General features: G+C 38.7%; 1 protein-coding gene across 3 annotated transcripts; it reads right to left on the bottom strand.

Annotated features, from left to right (window-relative positions):
• Positions 1-1,815: 1,815 nt before the first annotated feature.
• On the bottom strand, positions 1,816-21,384 carry cald1b (caldesmon 1b). 3 transcript variants are annotated; one of them, XM_086029247.1, is made up of 16 exons: positions 21,298-21,384; positions 15,055-15,153; positions 13,865-13,999; positions 12,488-12,839; positions 12,147-12,188; positions 11,491-12,072; positions 11,258-11,325; positions 10,026-10,293; positions 9,828-9,953; positions 8,475-8,518; positions 8,328-8,400; positions 7,147-7,263; positions 6,336-6,485; positions 5,152-5,226; positions 4,746-4,780; positions 1,816-3,499 (listed from the first exon to the last, which is right to left on the bottom strand). In XM_086029247.1, the coding sequence occupies exons 2-15, from the start codon at positions 15,126-15,128 to the stop codon at positions 4,748-4,750; spliced, it is 2,139 nt and encodes a 712-aa protein (XP_085885373.1). In that variant the 5' UTR covers positions 15,129-15,153; positions 21,298-21,384; the 3' UTR covers positions 1,816-3,499; positions 4,746-4,747. The 3 variants fall into 3 exon arrangements, with proteins under 3 accessions (XP_085885373.1, XP_085885375.1, XP_085885374.1); XM_086029249.1 differs by having other exon boundaries at positions 10,026-10,272; XM_086029248.1 differs by lacking the exon at positions 21,298-21,384 and adding an exon at positions 15,817-15,991.
• Positions 21,385-21,796: the final 412 nt, after the last annotated feature.

Genomic DNA, 21,796 nt, shown 5'->3' with positions numbered 1-21,796 from the left:
TTAATCGCTTGGTGCGGTGTGGTCGTCAAATGTGGTAAATATGGTAATTATTTGGTGAATATGTTTATTATTTATTTTCAAGAAATTATTTTGAGTCAAAGGTCATAAAGCCAGATTTTATTTGTTTTTTTTCAAAGTCACTTTAACCAGGCGCCAATAAAATGAATATGTAGAAAGATGGCAGCAATAAAAAAAAACCAAGAGGTAATCTTATATGTTCACTTCTTATTGGGGAAAAATTACAAATGTACAATACCGGTAAATTCATACAGATGTATAGAAGAAGGGGAATGCTCTTACCTTCTTCCTCCCTTCACACGAAACATAGAAAATAAAATGAAATACAAGTTATAATTTATTTACTACTGTGTAAACCAATCTAACAGTGGCGACATAACATACTGTGTTTCCTCATCCACGACTTCTTCTGTGTCCGACATGTTGTTCTTGAGGCACGCTCCTAAAAATAAATCTTTTTTTTTTTTTTTTTTTTTTAAACAAAGACAAATATTTCTGATCAATAAACAACATAGTGACACATTCACACCATTTAAAAGGAGATGCTCCACTTTTAGAGCACACACAGTGACCAGTTTAGCATCACGCTGGCCCTGGGGAGATGCAGATGAGTGGTACGCCATGTAATAGAATATTGATGATTTCTTTTCTTTTTTTTTCTTTTTTGCGCTTCCTCCACCCCAAATTGCCCATAAGGGATAGTACGCTTACCTTGAGCTTATTTTCTAATCAACACCATCCAACAAAAACCATAAGCAATATATTTGCACTTTGAGTTGCATTTTTATGTATGAAAAGTGCTATATAAATAAAATGTGATTGATTGATTGATATATTTATTATTATTTTTATCTAAAATCTAAAAAAAAATAAGAAAATACTCACAAAATGTTAGGCTATTATTAGTTTTCTAGAAAAAATAGATGACGAAAATTATTTGAATATGTGTTTATTATATATTCGGACAAGTACCTGGTATCGGGCCATTGAGTACTCATTGAGTTTGTCGATGCCAAAAAATCTTTTTTTTTTCTTATTGTGATAAATGGACTTTTATATATAAAAAGTACTAGTCGTATCAGGACATGTACAGTACTTGTACTGGTATCAGTCTGGGGGAAAAAAATTGTATCAAACATCCCTAAATAATATATAGTTATGAGTTATTATAATTAATATATTATATTTGTTATGCATGATATCTTTATTTCAAAACTGTATTGACAACTAATCTTTATCGTATATTAACTTTATGTTTAGGATAAATATGCATTAAAAATACCTGACAAAATGAATTAAATCTAAGTCTGTTATCTACAGATGTATTTTTATTTCATTGACAAATACATTAAGAGTTTCTTAATAAAACGACAAGTGATTTCAACTAATTTCAAAATTAAGTGTGTACAAACCTTTAATCCCATGTGCATTTGGTCAAAAAGTACAAAAGTTTTCCCTTTAAAAACCCAAGGTTGTATTCATTATGGTTATGCCAAATATTTGAATGTTGTATGATTAAATCCCGCTTCATTTAAAGAGTCCTTACCTGCGAGCTGAGCGTGTGGCCGACTTCACCTCCTTGATCTTGACAAACAAAATGTGCCCCCCCCCCCCCCTTTTTTTTTTTTCTTTCTTTCAATCCAAGCATAGGCTGTATGCTCGTCCTGCCCGTCCTTTGGACTCATGTGACATGAGCGCCCTATGGGGAGCATGGCTGCTGCAGGACAGCTGGGCGCCCTTCGCCCAAATCACGCACAATGAAACACACCGCGGTAGAAACAAAAGGGGCCAAGACGCTTTAAAGTTCCTCTCGATTTTATTTTATTTTTTTAAATTGCTGAAAACAAAACTATGTTTCATCCAACACAACATTGTCAAGACTCACTCGTGCTCTACGCGTTGAGGCTATGTCCACATGTACATGGGCATTTTCACAAAATACAGTGGAATACTATTCGCAAAAAAAAAAAATTATACGCTTTCTGTAACGGCCCAAGTTGCCACAAGATGGCGCCAAAGCCTTGGCTAAATCAAAAGTAGTAATTGGTATCAAGGAAGTATGTTGGAGTGATGCACCTCGACTGAGAGACTGATTTCTTTGTGTCCTGGGGTGGAACAAAGTTTAGCCTGGGTTGATAGCGGAAATTATGGGAGTGGCCCCCGCATGTATATGTTTTTGCTCTCCAGAGTATTTATTGAAAAGATTAGGTTAACAAACAATGGACACTTGTTGTTGCTTGACAATTGCTATTTCGTTCGTATACAAAATTGTGCTCATGCCAAAATCCTGTCTCATACAAAAGTATTGCTTTGGTACCATCGGATGGCATCTAGGTTGAACCGAGCACAAGAGTTTTATTTAGTCAGGAGAAAACCTTGTCTAATAGGGAAAAAATGGCTTTACAACCAGTTTGTGGCACCAATGGACAATTACAAACCTTTATTGTGTATGTGTCAATTACTCCCAGATTCACTGCAATTATTAACGTCTTTTGGGATCATAGTTTAGTTCATTTCACAACAAAGGAATAAGAATTTACAGAACGCTTGTCCGTTTTATTGAACCCCAACTTAAATGTAAAAGTAAAAACAATTTGCTTGCTTTTGTTGCGCTAACTAACATTGTTTCCATGCATGTTATTAAATGACTGTTTTTGGCTAAAACAATATGTGTTGTGTGATTTACAGTGTGCTAAGTAGCTAGCACTCGTGTTCTTGTGGACGTAGCCTGAGAGAAACACACTTTAAAGACGCATGCTGCAAGCAAAATAAAAATTGCAGTGTCATTGTAAACACAGGATAGATAGAAAAATTCCGTGGTTATAAGAAGTCTACAAACCTTTGTTTGAATGCCAGGTTTTTGGGATATGTGAAATATGAGAAGTGATGGTGGGAAAAGTTTTGAAATGATTGAACTTGGTCTCTTTTTATCACAATAACCTGGCATTTGAAGAAGGGTGTGCAGACTTTTTATATCCACCGTAGTTACAGTACCTGCACTGTACAGTCAAATACACGTTTCAATATTTTTGGGGGTCTTTGCCTCTATTATATCCGTTAGCCAATCGGAAGAAGTCTCATATCGAAAACGTACTTTTAACTATTACTTAATTTTTTACATTAAAATGGGTCGATTTGACCAACAACGTAAGAAGTTAGTGAGGTTAAAGTGATTTAGCCTGTAGTCTAACTAGCCTCGATTAGCTTGCAGAAAGCAGTGAGCGCATACGGCAATAAGTCACAAAATGGAGCGTCGAACTGTAAAAGCTCAAAAGGAGAAAGAAACATTTCAACATGTTGACATACAGTTCAGCTCTTGGCCGGACGGTGATTACAATGTTCGCTCTCTTTCAACATGTCAGACGATTTTTGTTGTTGTTTTTTAACTCTTCAAGCTAACAGGGCAGTGCGGATCATCCAGGCCATGTGGTCCCCACTCGACGTCATTGTTGAAGGCAGGCGGTGAATATTTTCCGCGATGCTAGAGAGTGAATGACATGAGAGAGACATGTCAGATTCGTTTTTAGTTCAGTGCTCAGAATTATACAATTTTACTTTTGTTCATCTGTTTATGCCAGCGGCTACGACTAATTTAATATACTATCATCTTTTTGTGATTTTTTTTTGTTTGTTTTGTTTTTTTTAGTTGTGTGCTGTGAGATTTTTCAACTGTAAAATATTTGCCTTGGCTGCTTTCTTGGAGGACAACAGAAATCTGAGAATAATTTCTGGTGAGAGGCTGAAATTTCGATGATTCGGACCATTTTAAGTTAAACAAGGTCTCTTAATGATTAATCGATTATCAAAAAGAATGACTCTGTGATCGATTAGTTATCGATTTAATTGTTGTACTGCTGTATGTTACAGAAAGAAAAAAAAAAAAAAAAAATCTCACGGCATATAGCCAGACGAAAAACGTCACCAAAAATATCCACAGTGGTACCTACAGTATATACGGTGTAAGTGAAATTGGATAATTTTCCATGTGATTGGCAATCACCAAGTTAGACGACTATATTGGAGTCCCCATCTGTTCCTGCGTGTACATTAAATAGTGCTGACAATCAACGACAGTCCCTTTCAGCATGACTGAAAGGTGTAACTTTGTCATCTGCCCTTTACTACAAGCCTCCGCGTTCTATTTCCGATAAGGAACGAATGCCGACGGAGGGGCGATCCGAGAACACGTTTTTAGACACAATTGACATCTGGAGACTGCAGAAGTCTGCTCGAGTTGGTCGCGGGACAGTTTTTTTTTTTTTTTTTTTTGGTTGTTTTTTTTTTTCGTGAGCGTTGAGTGAATAAGCCCGAAGGACTTTCGCTGAGTTGTCACTCACTTGTTGCTAAGCCAGTGAGCCGTCAGTCGTAATGTGACAATCAAGCAGCTGCGCTCCGGTATGCGTAACCGACGGCCCAGGTGGTGGCGGTGGGCGACGGCACGACAGTCATGCGGACCAGTTTTTTTTTTTTTTAATACAGTACTGGGAAACAAGGTCAAGGTGACAGCTTGTTTTAAATTTAGAGTGGTGGGCTCCATTTCCAGTGGACAGCCACTCATAAGACACAAAGGACTCGGGTGGGTCGATTTGGTTCTGAGGGGAAGGGTTATAAATCATTCACGGGCCCTTTTGAAGGGCTTTTTTAAAAAAAATATATATATATATTTTTACATAAGACAGCATAGAAATATTAAAATTATCATAGAAAATTATGATTTGGAAACTTACTTTTAGGCAAATTTGCTTTTGACTCCAGCCAACACCTGCAAGAGCACAGAGGAATGCATTCATCATGTGGAGCACGTTTGTAACGTTAAAAAATATAAATAATGGATTGATAAGTAAGAGATGCTGCACTCTAAAAATAGTTGGGTTAAAAATAACACAATTTGGAGTCAAATATGGACAAATCTGCTACTTGGGTTAATTTGACCCAACTTTCTGGGTTGTTTTTGCAGAAATCAATCCACAAAATGGCTAGTTTTGTACAAAACAACCCCAAAATTGTGTTGTTTGGCACAAAACAACACCAGAAGGTCGGTCAAATTGAGCCAATTAGTGGATCTGTCCATTTTTGACCCCAAATTTTCAACCCGACTATTTTTAGAGTGTACTGCGTGTGCGTGTGTGTTACTTTGGCTGGCGCGGAGCTCTTCTTGGTCTCCCACATGTTGCGCTTGTTACCGATGTCACTCTGCTTATTCACGTCCTGTGACAAGTCAAAACAAACATTGTTTATTGAGCAGGGTTTTTTGCTTTGACCAAAAGTGATCCTTAGCACGTGCAAATGATGTTAAAATGTCAGAAATAATGAAAATAGTGTGTGTTGCCACTCCCTTGTGTCTTTAACTGCAACAAGATACGTTCTGCAAATAAAAATGTTGTAGAGCAAACAAATTTGACCGGGTTAGGATTATTTTTGTTTGCTCAAAATGGAACCGGCACAACTAGTCAGTCAAGCAAAGAAATACCATTGTAATTATTATTATCTCATTAGATATTATGGATATCGAGTTGTTCATGATTTCCAACAGGGGGCAGTGTTGCTTCACAAGAGAAGCACAAGCTTCTAGTCTGGAGTGCTAAAGATATCGCTCATTAAATTGAGGGTGGGGAAGATGTGGACGCGAGAGCGGACCATAAGCAGCTGCATCCCACTTCAAGAACCCTTACGCAACATTTTTGCACGCACCCGTTGTAGGGGCAACGTTACACATTGTTGCTCTCGACTAACTCGGTTGACCGTGTCAATGCGACAGCTGGGAAACAAATTACTAAAACTTTGTGGAAGTCAAGGACTGAGGACGGTGATGTTTTTAACTTTTATTACTATTGTCAGACTTGACACTCCGCGGAGTGAACCAGAGCTTCGGGCTGGCATGGCCGCTTTAGAGCGCCTTGTTGTCCGCCGTGAGTACGCATATGTCATGGAGATAAGGTGGAAGAGGGATTTATTGTGTGTAAAAAAAAAAAAAAAAAAAACGTAAACAGCCAGCGTATGGACAGCAGCATCGTGATGACGTGGCCGCTTTAGAGCGCCTCGTTGTTGTGCCGCGGTTGAACCATGTGACCTCCAACCATAGGAAGCTTTAGTGTACGTAGTTATGTTTCGGCATAGGAAGGATGATAGACGAGTAGCACCCAATATTACAGATTATAGAAATGCTATTTGATTGACAGTTGAAAATCTCTGTGGTCTCCCACTCCAACCAAAAAAGGAAGTAGCCTCCAATTTGCACCCTGAAACATGAGTTTAAATGTTCAGTTGACCGCGTGTAGCATATCACAACAATCCTAGTGTCACGGCGGATATTTTACATTCGTGCGCGATTGCGCAGAAGGCTGGGCTTTATCAGGCCTGGCCGCGGGCTTTGCCGCCGCCGGTTCTGATGCTTCAGGCGCAATCTTCTCAACCTGTGCGGGCTTTGCCGTCCGGCTGGAGAAGCTTCCTTTGATGGACACCGCATCCTGGAGGAGACGCAAAAATACAGTGTGGTGCCTTGAGTTACAAGTTCAATTTGTTTCATGACCAATCGCGTAATTTAAATCAGCCTTTAGCCCGTATCAACTTTCCCCATTGAAAAGAATAGAAATGCCATTGATCTGTTACAGCCCCGCACAAACACCAACCAAATTTCCGTAATGTTTGTTTATAAGAAAAATTCGACTCTATTGTACTGTACTGTACTTCACAAAAACACGCAGCAATAACACAATTAAATAGAACGTAAAGAATTGAACAGCTTTTTCAAGCTTTTTTTTTAATCCTCATTCAATGGATATTGCGCTGCTCCTTCTAATGTGTGCGCCTTGGCCACCAGGGTGCAGTGTAATATATACATACATAGCAGATGTCGATTTAATGATAAAACATCAGATAAGATGGAGTAATATTAGCTGTTTTGAAGTCAAATATCACTTGTTTGAAGATTAGTAACCAGTTATCGCATTCCGATTGCAGCCGGTGTACCTTTCCGCCGTCCGTCTATCCGCCATTTTGCCCGGTCGGACCAAATAGTAATCGCCTATAGGCCGGTCCGTCTATCATTTTAACGGCATTTCCGTCCACCAACTTAGGCAAATATCAACTGGCTGGCTGAATGCGATGAAGCTTTTAAACGGTGAGCACCTTATTTGCTTGATTCTCGGACACGTTGCCGCTCTCCCACATGCTCTTGATGCTGCGCGTGCCCCCTGAGGGGATGTCAGCCATGAGGGGCTTGGGGGATTTCACATCTTTGTTCCCCTGAGGAAAGAAAAAAAAAATGTGTTTTTAAATAATGAACATACATTTGTAATATTGTAATTAAAATTTTTGATTTTTTTTTCTTTTTTCAAGAATCTGTCACCAATTTACAAGAAAAAGTTGTTGTAGCATAAACTTGTAATATGAAAAAAACAAACTTTTTTTTTTTTAAAGATTAAGGTAAAAAGTTTTTTTTTTTTTCAAGGGAACGCTGATTTAGATCTTACAGGAATAAAGAAATGCTAACGGAAAATAAAATAAAAACAAACTTGTGTAATAAGAAAAATATTTTATTTCACAAGAATAACGTAATATTCCATGGGTGAAATCATATTTTTGGGGGGGTGTTGTTTCATCATTGTAAAAGAAAAAAGCCCTAATTTTATGCGATAAAAATGCATCATATTACAAAAATATTACTTGATAAATGAAAAGAAAGAATTAAAACAAGTCGGAATATTATGGGGGACAAATTCATGTTTTTTTTAGAAAAACATTTTCGTATGACAATAGAGTTGTAATGTCACATGAAAAATGTTACAATTTTATGAGTCACAAATTTATAAAACAAGTTTTTTAAACTAATTGTACAAGAATACAGTTGTAATATTATGGGGGACATTTTTTAAGGAAACGTCAGAATGTACAAGGAAAAAAGTTTATGATAGAAATTTTACAAATAATTTTACAAACGGAAACTTGTAAAATGAGTTGGATAAAGTCAAAATATTATGAGGGGAAAATATATTTTATTCCAGAAAAAAAAAATCACACTTATGAGTTTATTTCAAGAAAAAGGTTAGTTTTTGACTGTTTACAAAAAAAAACAGTTCTTAAAGATAAAATAAAAATGTACTTAGGCAATGATTCTTTCGTGTAACACTGGAGGGAGTCCATATACTACAGTTCTAGTGGTATAGTACCACACTTTGAGAATCACTGTACTGGGAATAATATAATAAAAGTTACCATTTACAAAAAAAAAATATATATATATGTTGTTGTAATATAAGAAAATCATCTGATTGTGTAATCCCAAAATAATGTAATAACAGTTGTAATACCTGCACAGCCGAGGCGTACTGTTCTAGTCGACTTCCGATCTTGGAGACGATGGGCGCGTGCGACGCTCTCACGCTAAACCCGAGCACAAAAAGTCAGACTCATACGGACGCACATGCTCTGCATCCAAACCATCCAAAAACGGTCACCTTTTCTGAGCCGATTTGCTCAAGAATTCCGCCTTCTCCCCAATCTGTTGCGAAACAATAACACGGCGTTAGGACATGAACACAGTTCGCCGCCAGGCATTCGTCGTCTCACTAGCGGGTCAAGTGCCCTGCTGATTCTAGAACAGTTTGACTTTTTTTGTCCCCATGAGGTTGTTTTTGTTCGAGAACATTGTGTTCTCTTCAACGGAGATTGTGGCCTGATGATGTGAATCATTTTGAAGTAATGTTTGTTGCTTGCTCAAGTGCTTGTAAGAACATCTGGACACTAGTTGCAAGCGTTTTATACAAGCTGGGCGCAATCGCTGCAAGTGTGTCTCTCTTCATGTTGTACAACAAAACCCAGTGAGATGTATAACTGTTGACAATAAGGGAGCCAAGTAACTAGAGACCTCAAATGTAAGATGAAAGGTTTTACGAGAATGAGTTAGTAATGCCGTAAGAGCAAAGTCGTCATTTTACGAGAATGAAGGCAAAAGTTTACACCAGAAAAAAAGGAGACAAAAGTTGGATTACGAGTAAAAAGTTGCAATTTTACAAAAATGATGCTGTAGCATGAAGGGGGAAAAAACGTTTTTTTCATGGTAGTGTCAGATTTTTTTTCACAACAAATCATAAGGCAGTCATATTCATAATTCAACAAAGTCATTGTTTTTGCAAGAATAAAGTTAGAATTTATACAATGAAATAGTCAAAAAAATTCACACGAAGATAATTTAATTTTTCTGAGAATATAATTTCACCAAAAAAGGGGGGGGGGGAAAAACCATTTTTTCAAGAAAAAGTCGTACTTGAGAAAGTCTGTTACGAAATTATGTTATGTCCGAGTTTATTATGTCAGAATTTTCCAAAAACTAATTAGAAAAAAAAAAAAAAAAAGTTGCAATTTTACAAAAAATAGAGCTGTAACATGAGGGACAAAAATACTTTTTCATGAAAGATGTTTTCGCCCCAAAAAGGCAAAATCATACTTCGCCTTTGAATAGAAAAAAGTGCCGGTAATAATTTTGTAAGAATACATTTATCATATACAAAATAAAAATAATCCAAATTTTAAAAGAATAAAGTCAACATTCCACAAAAAAAAATGCTGAAATTACGTGTTGGGGGATTCACATTTTAAGAAGAAAGGTACTTATATTATGAAAATTGAATCAGAATTTAACAAAAATAAATGATAAAATAAGTTGAATTCTGAATGTTTAGGTGGCAAAAATTACATTAGTGAAGCTGTAAAATAAGAAGCAAAAATATTTTTTCACAAAGGATCAAGTACCGTCCACATTAACCTGCCATGCGATTGCCGTGGCCGCCGGGGACAGCGTCAACAGTTACCTTCGATGCGCCTTTGGGGCTGATGGTGAACGAGGGCTTCACAGGCTCTTGCTCCAGCTGTTTCTTCTTCTCCGCGGCCTCCGCTCTCCTCTTCTCGATCTCCTCCCTCATCCTCTTCCTCTCCTCCTGCGGCGCAGACACCCGCGCTCGCAAATGTCCGACCGACGCACCCCAAAAGCCACAAAAGTTCCTCCTCACCTGCTCTTTGCTCTTCTTGTCCTCCAGCTGTTGCTTCCTCTGCTTCTCCTCCTCCCCGAGGACCTTCTTCCTCTCCTCCCTCTTCCTCTTCAGCTCCTCCAGCTCGGCCTCGGCGTGGTGCTGCTTCTGCTTCATCTTCTCCATCTCCTCGCTCTGCGCGTCGTTCCGCCGCCGCTGGAGCTCCTGCAGCTTGCGCTCGGCCTCCTGCCGCTCAGAGACGTCCAGCCCGGCCGCGGGAGCGTCATCCCTGCTGGCCAGAAACGTGTCGCTTTACAAAAAAGAAAGTTTGAAGTTTTGCGAAAGTCACATTTTTGCAAGAATACTCACAATATGTGTAATTCGACAATGAACAAGGCATATTTTTCAAGCAAATCGTAGTCGTGATCGTACAGGGATAAAATCCAGGAGAAACTAATTAAAAGTCACACGTTTGACAAATCTTTTCTCATATTCCCAATTTTTCGAGAGTGAAATCAATGTAATGCAAGTAATGTCTTTTTTTTTTTTCCAAAGTAAAACGTCAAAGTCGTACAAGAATAAAGTTGTACTTTTTTTTGTACAAGAATAACGTTGTGTTGTTTCACTTGGAAAAGTCAAAATTTTACAAGAATAGTGACAATTCTATTTATAATTCAACAAGGAACAATCATACTTTTTAAACAAATCGTACTTGTAGTCATACAAGAATAAAGTGTAGTAAATATGTGTAGAAACATAAATTAGAAATTAAATTAAAAAATAAATTAGAAAAAAAATTGCAATTTTACAAAATCAAAGGGGCATTATGAGAAAAAAATCCCAGTTTTTTTGAGAGTGAAATCACAAGTAATGTCCTTTTTTTTTTTTTACAAGTAAATCGTCATAATCGTACAAGAATTAAGTCATGCTTTAAAAAGAATAAATTGCTGATTTGTACGATTTTTTTTTAATTTTTTCTAACAAGAATACATCTGTAATATTACAAGAAAAAAAGTTACGTTCATACAGCCAAAGTCATATTCATAGAAAGGTGAGTTAAGGACAAAGAGGCACAGAGTGAGATGTGGAAGCATTTTTAGTTACACGGCTGACGATTATGGCGAACCCAATGGTATTTTGTGACTTTTGCCCCCATTGATCGCATTTGGGCATATTTTCCGATTATCGGCTCATACTCAAAATCAAGTGACTCGGCTCGGATTGAAAGCATAATTTAAAACTGATCATTGAATACTCTCACAGTCCCATCGTACCTGGATAGCTTGTCTGGCTTTTTCAGTTTATTCTCATTGAGCGCTCCATTTTGTTTGGCTGCTCCATCCTTGGGGAAAAAACGCGAGAAACAAGTTAAAGGTACAAAAACTAATAATCATTTAGGAAATTACATTATAAAAATATAATTGATATACATAGAAAATCTTGTATCTGTACTTTGACTTGTACTTATTTGGTCAAATGTACATTGCGAATATCCAAAGAATCAAACCTCCTCGTTCTTCCTCTTCTCTTCCATCGCTCTCTTTTTGCGCTTCTCCTCCTCATCGTTCTTCTTCTTCTCCTCAGCTTCCCTTTTGCGTTTTTCTTCCTCTTCTTTCTTCCTCTTCTCTTCAACCTCCCTCCTCCTCTGCTCCTCCTTCTTTTTCTTCTTCTCCTCCTCGGCTTCTCTCTGCTGTTTCTCTTGCTCCTCCTTCCTCTTCCTCTCCTCCATCTGCCGTTTTTCTTGCTCCTCCTTCCGTTTCTTCTCCTCCTCCAGCTCCCCCTTTCGCTTTTCCTCCTCTTCCTCGTCTTTCCGGCGTTTCTCCTCCAGCTCCCGCTTCTGCGCGTCCTCCTCTCCCTTTTTCCTCCTCTCCTCCATTTCCCTTTCTTGCCGTTCCTCCTCGTCCCTCCGTTTCCTCTCCTCCTCCTCCTCTTTTTTCCGCCTCTCTTCTTCCTCTATCCTCCGCTTCTCCTCCATTCCTTTCCGCTGTCTCTCCTCCTCTTCTTCTCCTTCTCGTCTCCTTTGCTCGTTTGCGTCGTCCTTCTCAACATCAGGAGCGGCCTCCTCCTCGTCCTCAGCTTCAATCTTACCCTGTGAAAGAAGTCTTTTTTGTTTCACGTTGCTGGATGAGGAGTTAACAGAAAAGTTTAGATGAAAGAACAAACCCCAGCTCTGGAAGTTAGTGCGATTGACACCTCCACCGGCTCCTGTCAAAAGAATCGAAAAACACAAACGTGAACACCTCTGCCAAGGCTTTACAGGGTTTTAACGAATAACAGCTCCAAGATCTTATCATATCACGGAAAATGTGCTTTTTAATTGCTTTGTGCTCGGTCGACTACCCCGATTGTGTCACAGGCATGAGATAAGTAGAGCTGCAATGTTATTCCCATTTTATTTGTATTTATTTATTTATTTATTTATTTTGATGTATGTATGTAGATCACGAAATGAAACAGTTCACGAAACACAAATACATAATTGGTGGCTGTGACCCGCTTATTACCTCTTCCTCTTTCTTTGTATCGTCTTCCTCCTTCTTCCAAGAGGCGGCATCAAGCACCTCCTCTTGGACTTGTTCCTCCTCCTCTTCCTCCTCCTCCCTCCCCTCCTTCCTTTCCTCCTCTTCCGCGTCCCTCTGGCTCCCACCATCGACGTCTGCCGGGTTTTCTGGCGCCTCGTCGAGCCCGTTGGACGCGGCGAAGCTCGGGTCTAACTCCTTCTGCCGCTCGATGGCCTCCTGCATCCTCTTCTGCCTTCGCTCCTCCCTCTTGGCCAGGCGCTCCTCCAGAGCCTGGTCGTCATCGGCCGCCGCCAGACTCATGGCGGAGGAAGCGGAGGCCTCGCTTTCCGTCGCTCTGCAGGGACGGTATGGAAAAGCTGCGTCCTTGATGGCAATCTTAAAGCTCATTCACTGCCGTTGACGGCTACAGGCGTCAAAGATCCATTTTTACTGGGCTGGCAGTGAATGAGTTAAGGTCCGTGTAATAGTATGCACTTTGTCCTCACTAGCAAGACAATACAACAAAATTGTATAACTATAATGTTTTTTCCGTGACTCGTGTCACTTTTTTCCAACAACAGTAATCCCTTGTTTATCGCGATAAACTCCCACGAAAAGTGAAAAAACGCAAAGTAGGGGTTGACTTTTTCAAATGATTATTGTCATTTTCAGTCAACAGAAGTGACAAAATGGCCGCCCCCTGAGATGGCTTAAACCGGGTGAATTTTGCTGCTTAACTCATATTCCACAAACGCAATATTAATCACAATGCCTTGTCTCAACTAGTGGGCCTGCACAGAACATATTCTGGAAAAAAAATGTTTGGGTTGACTCCCACTTTAAGGTTGTATAGTAGGCCAAAAGTGAAACTTAATAGTGTAAAAAAAACAAAAAAAAACATACGCAGCACAATACACAGTTGTTCTACTAGTGCCCTGAATTGTTTTACTAGTGAAAACAAAGACCATACTCGTACATGGACACTAGTAGAACACCTTTGGTATACTAATAGGACAACTACATGTGACGAGTGAGGCACAACTGTGCACTAGTCGATGAGTCTTCTACTAGAATTACTGGTGTGATTGTAAAATTCTACTAGTTAACATCTATTGCTTCACTTGTAGTACTAGTAGCATGCAGATGTCAACTAGTGCAGTGATGTACAAAGTGTACGCATAGCACTAGTGATATACAGGCTCCCTCTACTGGTAAGTACAGCTCACTTGTATGCAACTTTTGTGTTGAATCGTCTTACTAGTGAGGACAAAGGGAGTACTAGTGCATGGACCGTAAGATGGATATCAAGGATATGCTCAAACGGTTGCAAAAAGTCATCAGGTTATGTTCGCCGCCCGCATGACGCTTTGTGTTTCCTACTCGGTGGCGTCGATCACATCGCTGCATCCGGACTCTTCCGATTCTCTCAGCTTCTTCCTCTCCTCCCTCGCGCGTCTCCTTTGCTCCCGAGCCGCCTCCTCATCGTCGTCGTTGGTGGTGGTGGTGTTACCCATTCTGTAAAAGCACACATGCACGTATTTGATGCGTTGTGTTCGAAAATGTCAGAATTATGAGTGCAGTAGGAGTCTTCTGTAAGATACAATGTGAAACAGGATTATAATAGTTTAGGATTTTTCATTATAGTTAATTATTTTGTTTTGACTTTGTTTTATTAAATTCGGTTGGTTTTAAATACATCTTTTAGAGCGCATTTGTTAGTACTTTTTTTTTAATGCTTCCTTTTAGTTTGGTTTCTTTTTAGTTTTTTATATATGTGACAAAGTATTGCGTAATTCATTTACTATAGCATTTTTTTCGTGACCACAAAAGGAAAAAAATGTTCAATGGAGATGTAAAACTGTTCACTATACTTTGACATTTGCGATAAAAACAAATGTAATGAAATTATCTAATTATATTTTTGTATTATTTATAATTAATTGAATTACAATTCATTTAAATAACTATTGATTTAAATAAAGTTAAATTTGCTTTTAAAATGTATTGTTATACTAACATGTTTTATCTTATTTAGAAAAAATAAATTCACCAATTATTTTATTTTAGGGGGGGAAATAATGCATGAACTATTACAGGGCTTTTGATCGTGTAAATGTTTGCTAGGTTACGCAGACAGAAATCTATCATGTATTTTTTAATAATTCACTATTTTCAACAATATTATAAAATGCATTTACAACAATAAACTCATCAAACTGAAATAAAATAAATCCGGAAAAAAACATCAAAATAGAGCAGAGAAACATGGATAACGAAAGTTTATACATGCACGTTAATATGAAAAATAAGATGAATTAAAAACCCATTTTATCATTAGCCAATCCTGCTCCAAGTGGAATTCAGCCACAGATGAGTCTTAACTACTTTAGATGAGTTAGTTTCATAGGACAAGGACCATGATAGATGTTTGTTGACATGCGCAGTATTTTGGCAGCCAGACAGTGTGAATGGGATTAAGAAAAATCTGCCTGAAGATGTCTAAGCACTGCGTGAAAACAAAAAGTGAAAACATTGGCGTGATGGACTCGGCTCACTGGAGCTTGACTCACTTTTCGGCCTCAAGGCGCATCTGTTCCCTCCTCTGCCTCCTCAGCTCCATGCGGCGGTCAAAGTCGTCATCCATGATGGCCCAAAGATTTGCTTTCTCTCTGCAAGGCAAAACGCAACAAGGAGAATTTAGTACTTTTTAAAAAACATTTTTAAAGCCATGTATTCGTAAATCAGTAATACTAGTTATTCTTTGCAGAGGATAAATAATATGCCTGATTCAGAGGGATCAATGCACGCTGTTGTCATATTTATGAATGAAATATGACAACATCCACCACACATTTCAGCGGAACGCAGAATCTGTCTGCCTGCGCCTGCATAAAATCCACCAAAATCGCGTTACACCACCTGCACCACAACTTAGACCTGCTCCGAGCTGGTCCAAAGTCCAGTCTACTTTCAGTCACCAAATTGTAAGTGGCGCCGGGGGCATGTAATAATAAACGCCCTCCGTCCGCCGGAAGACAGCACGCTCTGCCAAATTCCCAAACACGGTAAACTAGACTTGTCCCGGCATGAAAATGAAGACCTTAACCCTTTAAAGTTCAAGTTCAATTGACTAATTTTATTTTTCAAAACATGTAAATGAAACAAGATGCAAATTCATTATGCATATGACAACATTCAAAAGCACCATTAAAAAACAACCAACAAAAAGCATAATCGTACCAAAGTACATACAATAACAAACGTGAACGCATCACAAGAGTCACGAGAGAGTAAAAGCCCAAACAAAAGCAAATCAAAGTGTAATGGAATACCGTAAGAGTAGCCCAGCTTTAGTCCAGGGACGCCCGCCCGGCTTGTCGCCATATATCAAACGGAGTCTGGATTGTGTCTCGCTCCTTGTGTAGCACAAAGAATTCCTGCTCCTTCTTCTTCCAGCGATTTCAACTACCACAAAAGGAAAAGCTGCTCCTTCTGTCTCCTCTTCCTCCTCCTCCTCCTCTTTCCCTCAGTCTCACTTTTCACAACTTTTTTTCCTCCAACATACACATCACAGTCCCGTCTCTTGCTACATGTATTCCCCATCCATATGCGTCATTTTGAACGCTCATGACGAGTGGAGCTTTTTGACTGTTCTCAGACAGCCTCACTGACTAATGTGCTTAAATCCACCGAAAGGTTTTTCTTTGGATTTTCTTACAATCCTTATGCGATGGTGTAAAGTAACAAAGGAAAAATATGTTGTTATTGTACTTGTGTATACAGTAGAACTTTCATGTATGTCTTCTTGGCTTGAGTTATTTTTTGGGACAAATGTATACTTTTACAACCTACATTAGAAAATGTAAGTACTTTGTACAAAAGTGTGAGTAATTTTGCCACCTCTACTTTTCACCAAACATTTACGTAGATTACAGAAGTAAAATTAAAGTACAGTGTACCCTGGCTATTTCGCGGTTCGGTTATTGCGTTTTATGTTTACAAAGCCATATTCACTTATCTCATTCAAATGTACCGGAGTGTAATACACACCGGGGTGTTGACACAGCATATCAACACACGGAAAGGTTAACCTTTTTAGTTTAAGATAGCTTAGTTTAACCTCCGACATACCTCGCATAGTATTTGACTCCCTAGCTAACGGCAGAACAAAAGATTTTTCTCTTTGGTCCCATTTTAAATCCATCTATGTTGCGACTCGCTTCATCCTAGCTAGCGCTAAGCTAGTTTGTCCTGAAGATAAGGCATCCACTACCATTCGTTTGTTGCTAGCACAGCTTTTGTCGGCCACTTACTCCTGTTGCTAAAACGGCGTTAGCCGGCCTAATATATCCATAGCTACTTACAAATGCTGTCACGTTTAGCTTAGTTTAGCTTTATTTAATGACTAAAGGTATTCAGAATGAAATACTTTTTTACTTTTGTAGTGTAGTGGTACATGCTACTGCCTTTCGTGCAGAGGGCTGGCCGATTACCACCCACTGCCAGAACCAAACCCGGATTAAAAAATATATACATGTGGGTGGATTGTGTAAGGAAGGGCAAAACTGTGCCAAACAAATCATGTGAGTGAATTGCTGTGGTGACAAACCAGAAGTCCCAACAACAATCTATTTCAGAGTCTGTACAAGAACCTTTGTCACCTCTGCTGTTCTGACTGTCCATAAACCACTTTTTTTATGGCCATAAATTAAAATGGCGTTTCGCTAGTTGTCCATATGTACATACTGTAGCGATTGCCTGCCTCCCGAGGAAGATGACTGTTGTCCAAATAATGAGTGATTTCTATTTACTGTTTGGACCCAAGTGTTACTAATGGCATCCCGTCAAGGGGGATGAAGGAATATGAAACCAAAACGAAGGCTGATCTTAATGATCCTTAATGATCCTTAATGATCCTTAATGTAACGCCCAAGGCGTTACAGCAGTTTACAGTGGAGATATTGGGCTTGATTGACATCATCCATTAGGTCGTGTTTGTTATTTTTTCCACTACTTGACTCTTACAGAAGATAGTTTATGATCATTAGTAAAATAAGAGGGCCACCAACAGAGAAAAAAAAAGAGATTTATAAGCAGTGGACAATGCCATATACAGTCACAAATAATACACTTTGGTTTGAATACATCAAAAAGGAAAAAAACTGTCAGACATTTTGTCAAAATTCAAACAGTTAACTTCTGAGGTCAACGAAAACAATCTGATGTGAAAACCTGATGTCTAAATGCACTTTAAGAAATGCTATTGACTATGTAATGCCTTTAAGAATTACAGTAAGTAATAAGTAAGTGCATTTAATATAACTGGTCAACAATTTATTTTAATCAGAGATGAAAGTAAACTATACTAAAAAGTTTTTTTTTTTTTGGTGCTAATTCCGAATCTACCCTCGTTTTTTTCCCCTCAATCATGTCAGGTTTTCATATCAATAACAATACTATAACAGCAATGTAATGTGAAATGCTGTCACCAATCTGTAAATAAGCAATTTTTTTAAACACTGAACTGCGAAAACGTGGCCGTTCATTGTAAGGCCCCATTAAGACAACAAATGCAGACTCTACACAGGAAGGCCAGAGCAGACATGCTAACCACTAGTGCGCCGTGTTTCCTGCCGTACTTTTTGTAGATACTAAATACCATTGGAGAATAATACGTTGGGGTTCTTTTTCATGGTAATAAAAGCAAAAAATTCTAAAAGACCGATGAAAGACTCATTGTAGATAATAAAAGACAGCAGCAGACAGGAAGTGCCCGACCTCTCGGCCTTGTCAGCACCATAATCCCAGACTGCTTGTGTTTGGCCTGAGTCCAGCACGCATAGAGAGGAAGAGTTGATGATTGGCAATCCATTAGTTCTGTCTGGGCCTTTTGCCGCATTTCGGAGCCCACTTTCACTTTTACACTGCTACTCTGTCATGCCACAACGCAACCGCCAGGGCAATTCAGTCACTTCAGTATTTTACAGCTCCACACAGTGATTCAACACACATTTCTTAATCAACCAATGAATCCACCGTCTCATGTCATCATTTAGTTGAAGAATTTCAGCAACGGCAGCGTCAGGCTCGATACTCAGAGATTTTTACGACAAGAAGGCAGCACACTTATGGAGGACCGGCTTTGCCCCCGAGAAGCGTTTGCAATCCATCCAAAAGTCACAGCCGCTTCCTCGACATGACCAAACATGGTCACCTGGGAGGGGAAAAAAAAAAAAATCCCTGACCAGGAGACAAATTCCAAACTGTTTATATGGGGTGACATACTGTAGTCAACGCCTATTAAAATGTTTGCATACACTTGAGTTGGAAAGAAGGCCGTTTTGTTTTGAGGCCCGTGATTGGAGGGTTCTGGAGGACTCGCTCTTCAGTTTTATGTGAAATAAAAGACTCGGGGAATTCCATTTATTGGCAAATGGAGTGATTTTTGTCTACAGCTGTGATTGTCAAAAAGGTGGTACCACTATTTGTGGGCTCCCTCTAGTGGTAGGCGAAATAATCACTCAATCAATACAGTTCAGTTGTTTTGAACTTTTTCAGTTCAATAGGTTTGCATTTAAGAACTTGTTGATAAATATTTATTTAGGTAAAAATCGATTTAACTTATACGTGCAATACACTTTAATTACATTTTTTAAAATTTTCTATATTTCTCCGTAATGCAAACGTGATGAATATGATGGATTTTTGTCTATTTTGTCATTTCCAACTTCACCTTTTTAAAAATATCAATAGTAGATTGCGGACATCGAATTACACCTTTTGGCTCTGTCGTGGCTACTTTTTACCAACGGAAAGACATGAAAACTTCATTTTTAAATTCCTTGTTATTTTCGCTAACATACTGTGGGTTATGGAGCGCAACATTTTTATTTTTAAAACATTTGAGAACCACTGCCTACAGAATGAGGAATGGTGCACTTGCAATATGTTTTCTTGCTCGGGGCCTGACAGGACGGCACAGCCCATCATCTGGCCCAGTGCGGTGCGGTCGGCCTCCTTTTAAGGAAGCACGCAGTCGCCCTTGTTGTGTGCTGGTCCCAACTTTGGCCAAGCTACAAGGCCATTGATGGAGAGCATCGTTTATTCTCGCAAATATCTGCCGCTGCAACACAAAGTGACAGTCCCAAAATAACCTCTTTCTATTTAGATTGCAATGAATCAACATTCCAGCTGCTTCCTTGGGGGACTAAAAGTATGAAAGGGAGGCGAATGGGCCATCTGTACTGTCAATGAGTGGCGGGTTTAACAATTATGAGGCTACAAAAATCATCTTTGTCATTAAAATAGTGCAGGACAAATCCACACAAACAAAAAGTATTCATTAATCATTAAATGGCTTTTTAGTTTTAGTTGGCTACAAGACTTTTGGTCTTGTTGCCAGGCAGAATTCATAGGGCACATTGCTTCACTGCCCCACATAGACTTTAGATGACAAGGAGAGGTGGTAAGGACAGGAAGTCAGGAAAAAAAAAAAAGCACATGAACAAAAATCGTTTTTAAAGCATTAATTTCCAAAGTATATTTCTCAAGAACAAACAATCACAAATGCCTCATAGACCAATTAAAAAATAACCACACTATTTTTGGGCAGAGCATTCCATTCACTGCACCACACAAATGAGAAAGGACAGGGAAAGATGGCAGTAACACAAAGTCTGTGTAACATTCTAAGTACAGGACATTTCTTGACGTTAATTTTGTAATTCGCTCATGACTTTGCAATAATTAAAAAAAAATGGATACCATCTGCATTTATTCAAGACACTAAGAAAAAAAAAACGCTTTTCACCACAGTGCCATCTGATGGATGTGGTTGGGCTTTTCACCAGTTTACCAATAAGGTTAAACAGCACCAAAAAGAAATACAATCTTCCCTAAATCGTTTCACCGTGAGACCTTTCAGTTCTCTAAATAGTTTTTTTTTTTTCAATTTATGACTTTGAAAAAAATACATAATAAAAATGTTAAATGTGCTTTTTCCCACCACAGTGCCATCTGCTGGAGCTTGAGAGGCACTACCTCATTTGCCCATGACGCTAAAACAAATAAAATCCTCCATAAATAGTGACGAGAGTGAGACTTTCCGCTAAATAGTTGTTTTTCGCAATTTATCTATGTCTTTTTAATAAAACTGTGCTTTTTCCCCCCACATTCCCATCTGCTGGATCTGGTGGGGGGGGGCACCACGACATTAACTCATGATATTAATCCAAATAAAATCTTCCCTAAATCATTACACTTTGAAGTCCCTTAAATCAAACACTCGTCTACTCCATGCCAAAGGAACAACACACACCCACACACACACGTAGTCCAAGTCCATGTGGCCTCCTTTACCATTCTTACCATCTAAGGAATACATTTGTCACTAAAGATGTTGGTCCACTGTGTGTGTCCACTGAACACAAGTTTGCCAAATGCGATCTGAAGTACTTTACTCGATGCATGCAAATATTTGCACATCAATCTTTTTACAGTTGCATTTCTACTCTTTTGTCAAAAACCTCTATAATCGGACAGATAATACATAATAAGTTAAACATTCATTTGGAACATTTTCTTTTCATTCCCTCCCGAGTGATCATCTTGTTTTTGGTCTTTACGGCATTTTTTTTTTTCTAAATCAAGCAATCTTGACTATATTCATTTATCTTATTCATGACTGGCACAGTCAATAACAGGTCACATATCTGCTGGAAATTGAAGTACAAGGCCGATTATAAAGCAGGGTTTGAGTCAATAATCTTTACAAAGCGGTCAAAGCATCGTAATGGACCAAGGAGCAGACTTACCCAAACAGCAAACCACAGTGAGCAGTTTCCAACTTGAAAACAGGAGCAGGAGAGCAACAGGAGGTTTTAAGTCCAACGTGAACGCTTGAGCCCCGCCTGCACGCTTCACATTGGATTTGTGCATGTGTCCCTTTTTCTTTTTTTTCTTCTTTTTTTTTTTGGGGCAGAATTCCATCCACACCACAGAAACCGTGACTGTTTGGAGGTTTTATTTTGATTCACGTGACAAACACAGGGCATCATGATTTTATGCATTAAGTGCATTATTGTTACCCAGTGTAACATTGCACGGTTTCAACATGAACACTCCCCTTGTACAGTATATAGGAAATGTTTTAAAAAGTACTCAAAAATTAAGATGAATTTTACACAAGTTACATAAATACCTACCAAAATAAAATGAAACTGTGGTTATAAATTAAATACAAATGTACTAAAAAGTTAAATATAACTGAAGTGTACTTAGGCAGTGACTCTTTGAAACCTCAATGCAGCTCTG

This window comes from Filicampus tigris, chromosome 4 (assembly GCF_054856515.1).
Source record: "Filicampus tigris isolate MCC_2025a chromosome 4, RoL_Ftig_1.0, whole genome shotgun sequence".
Taxonomy (NCBI): domain Eukaryota; kingdom Metazoa; phylum Chordata; class Actinopteri; order Syngnathiformes; family Syngnathidae; genus Filicampus; species Filicampus tigris.
This window is presented reverse-complemented; position numbering and strand designations above follow the sequence as displayed.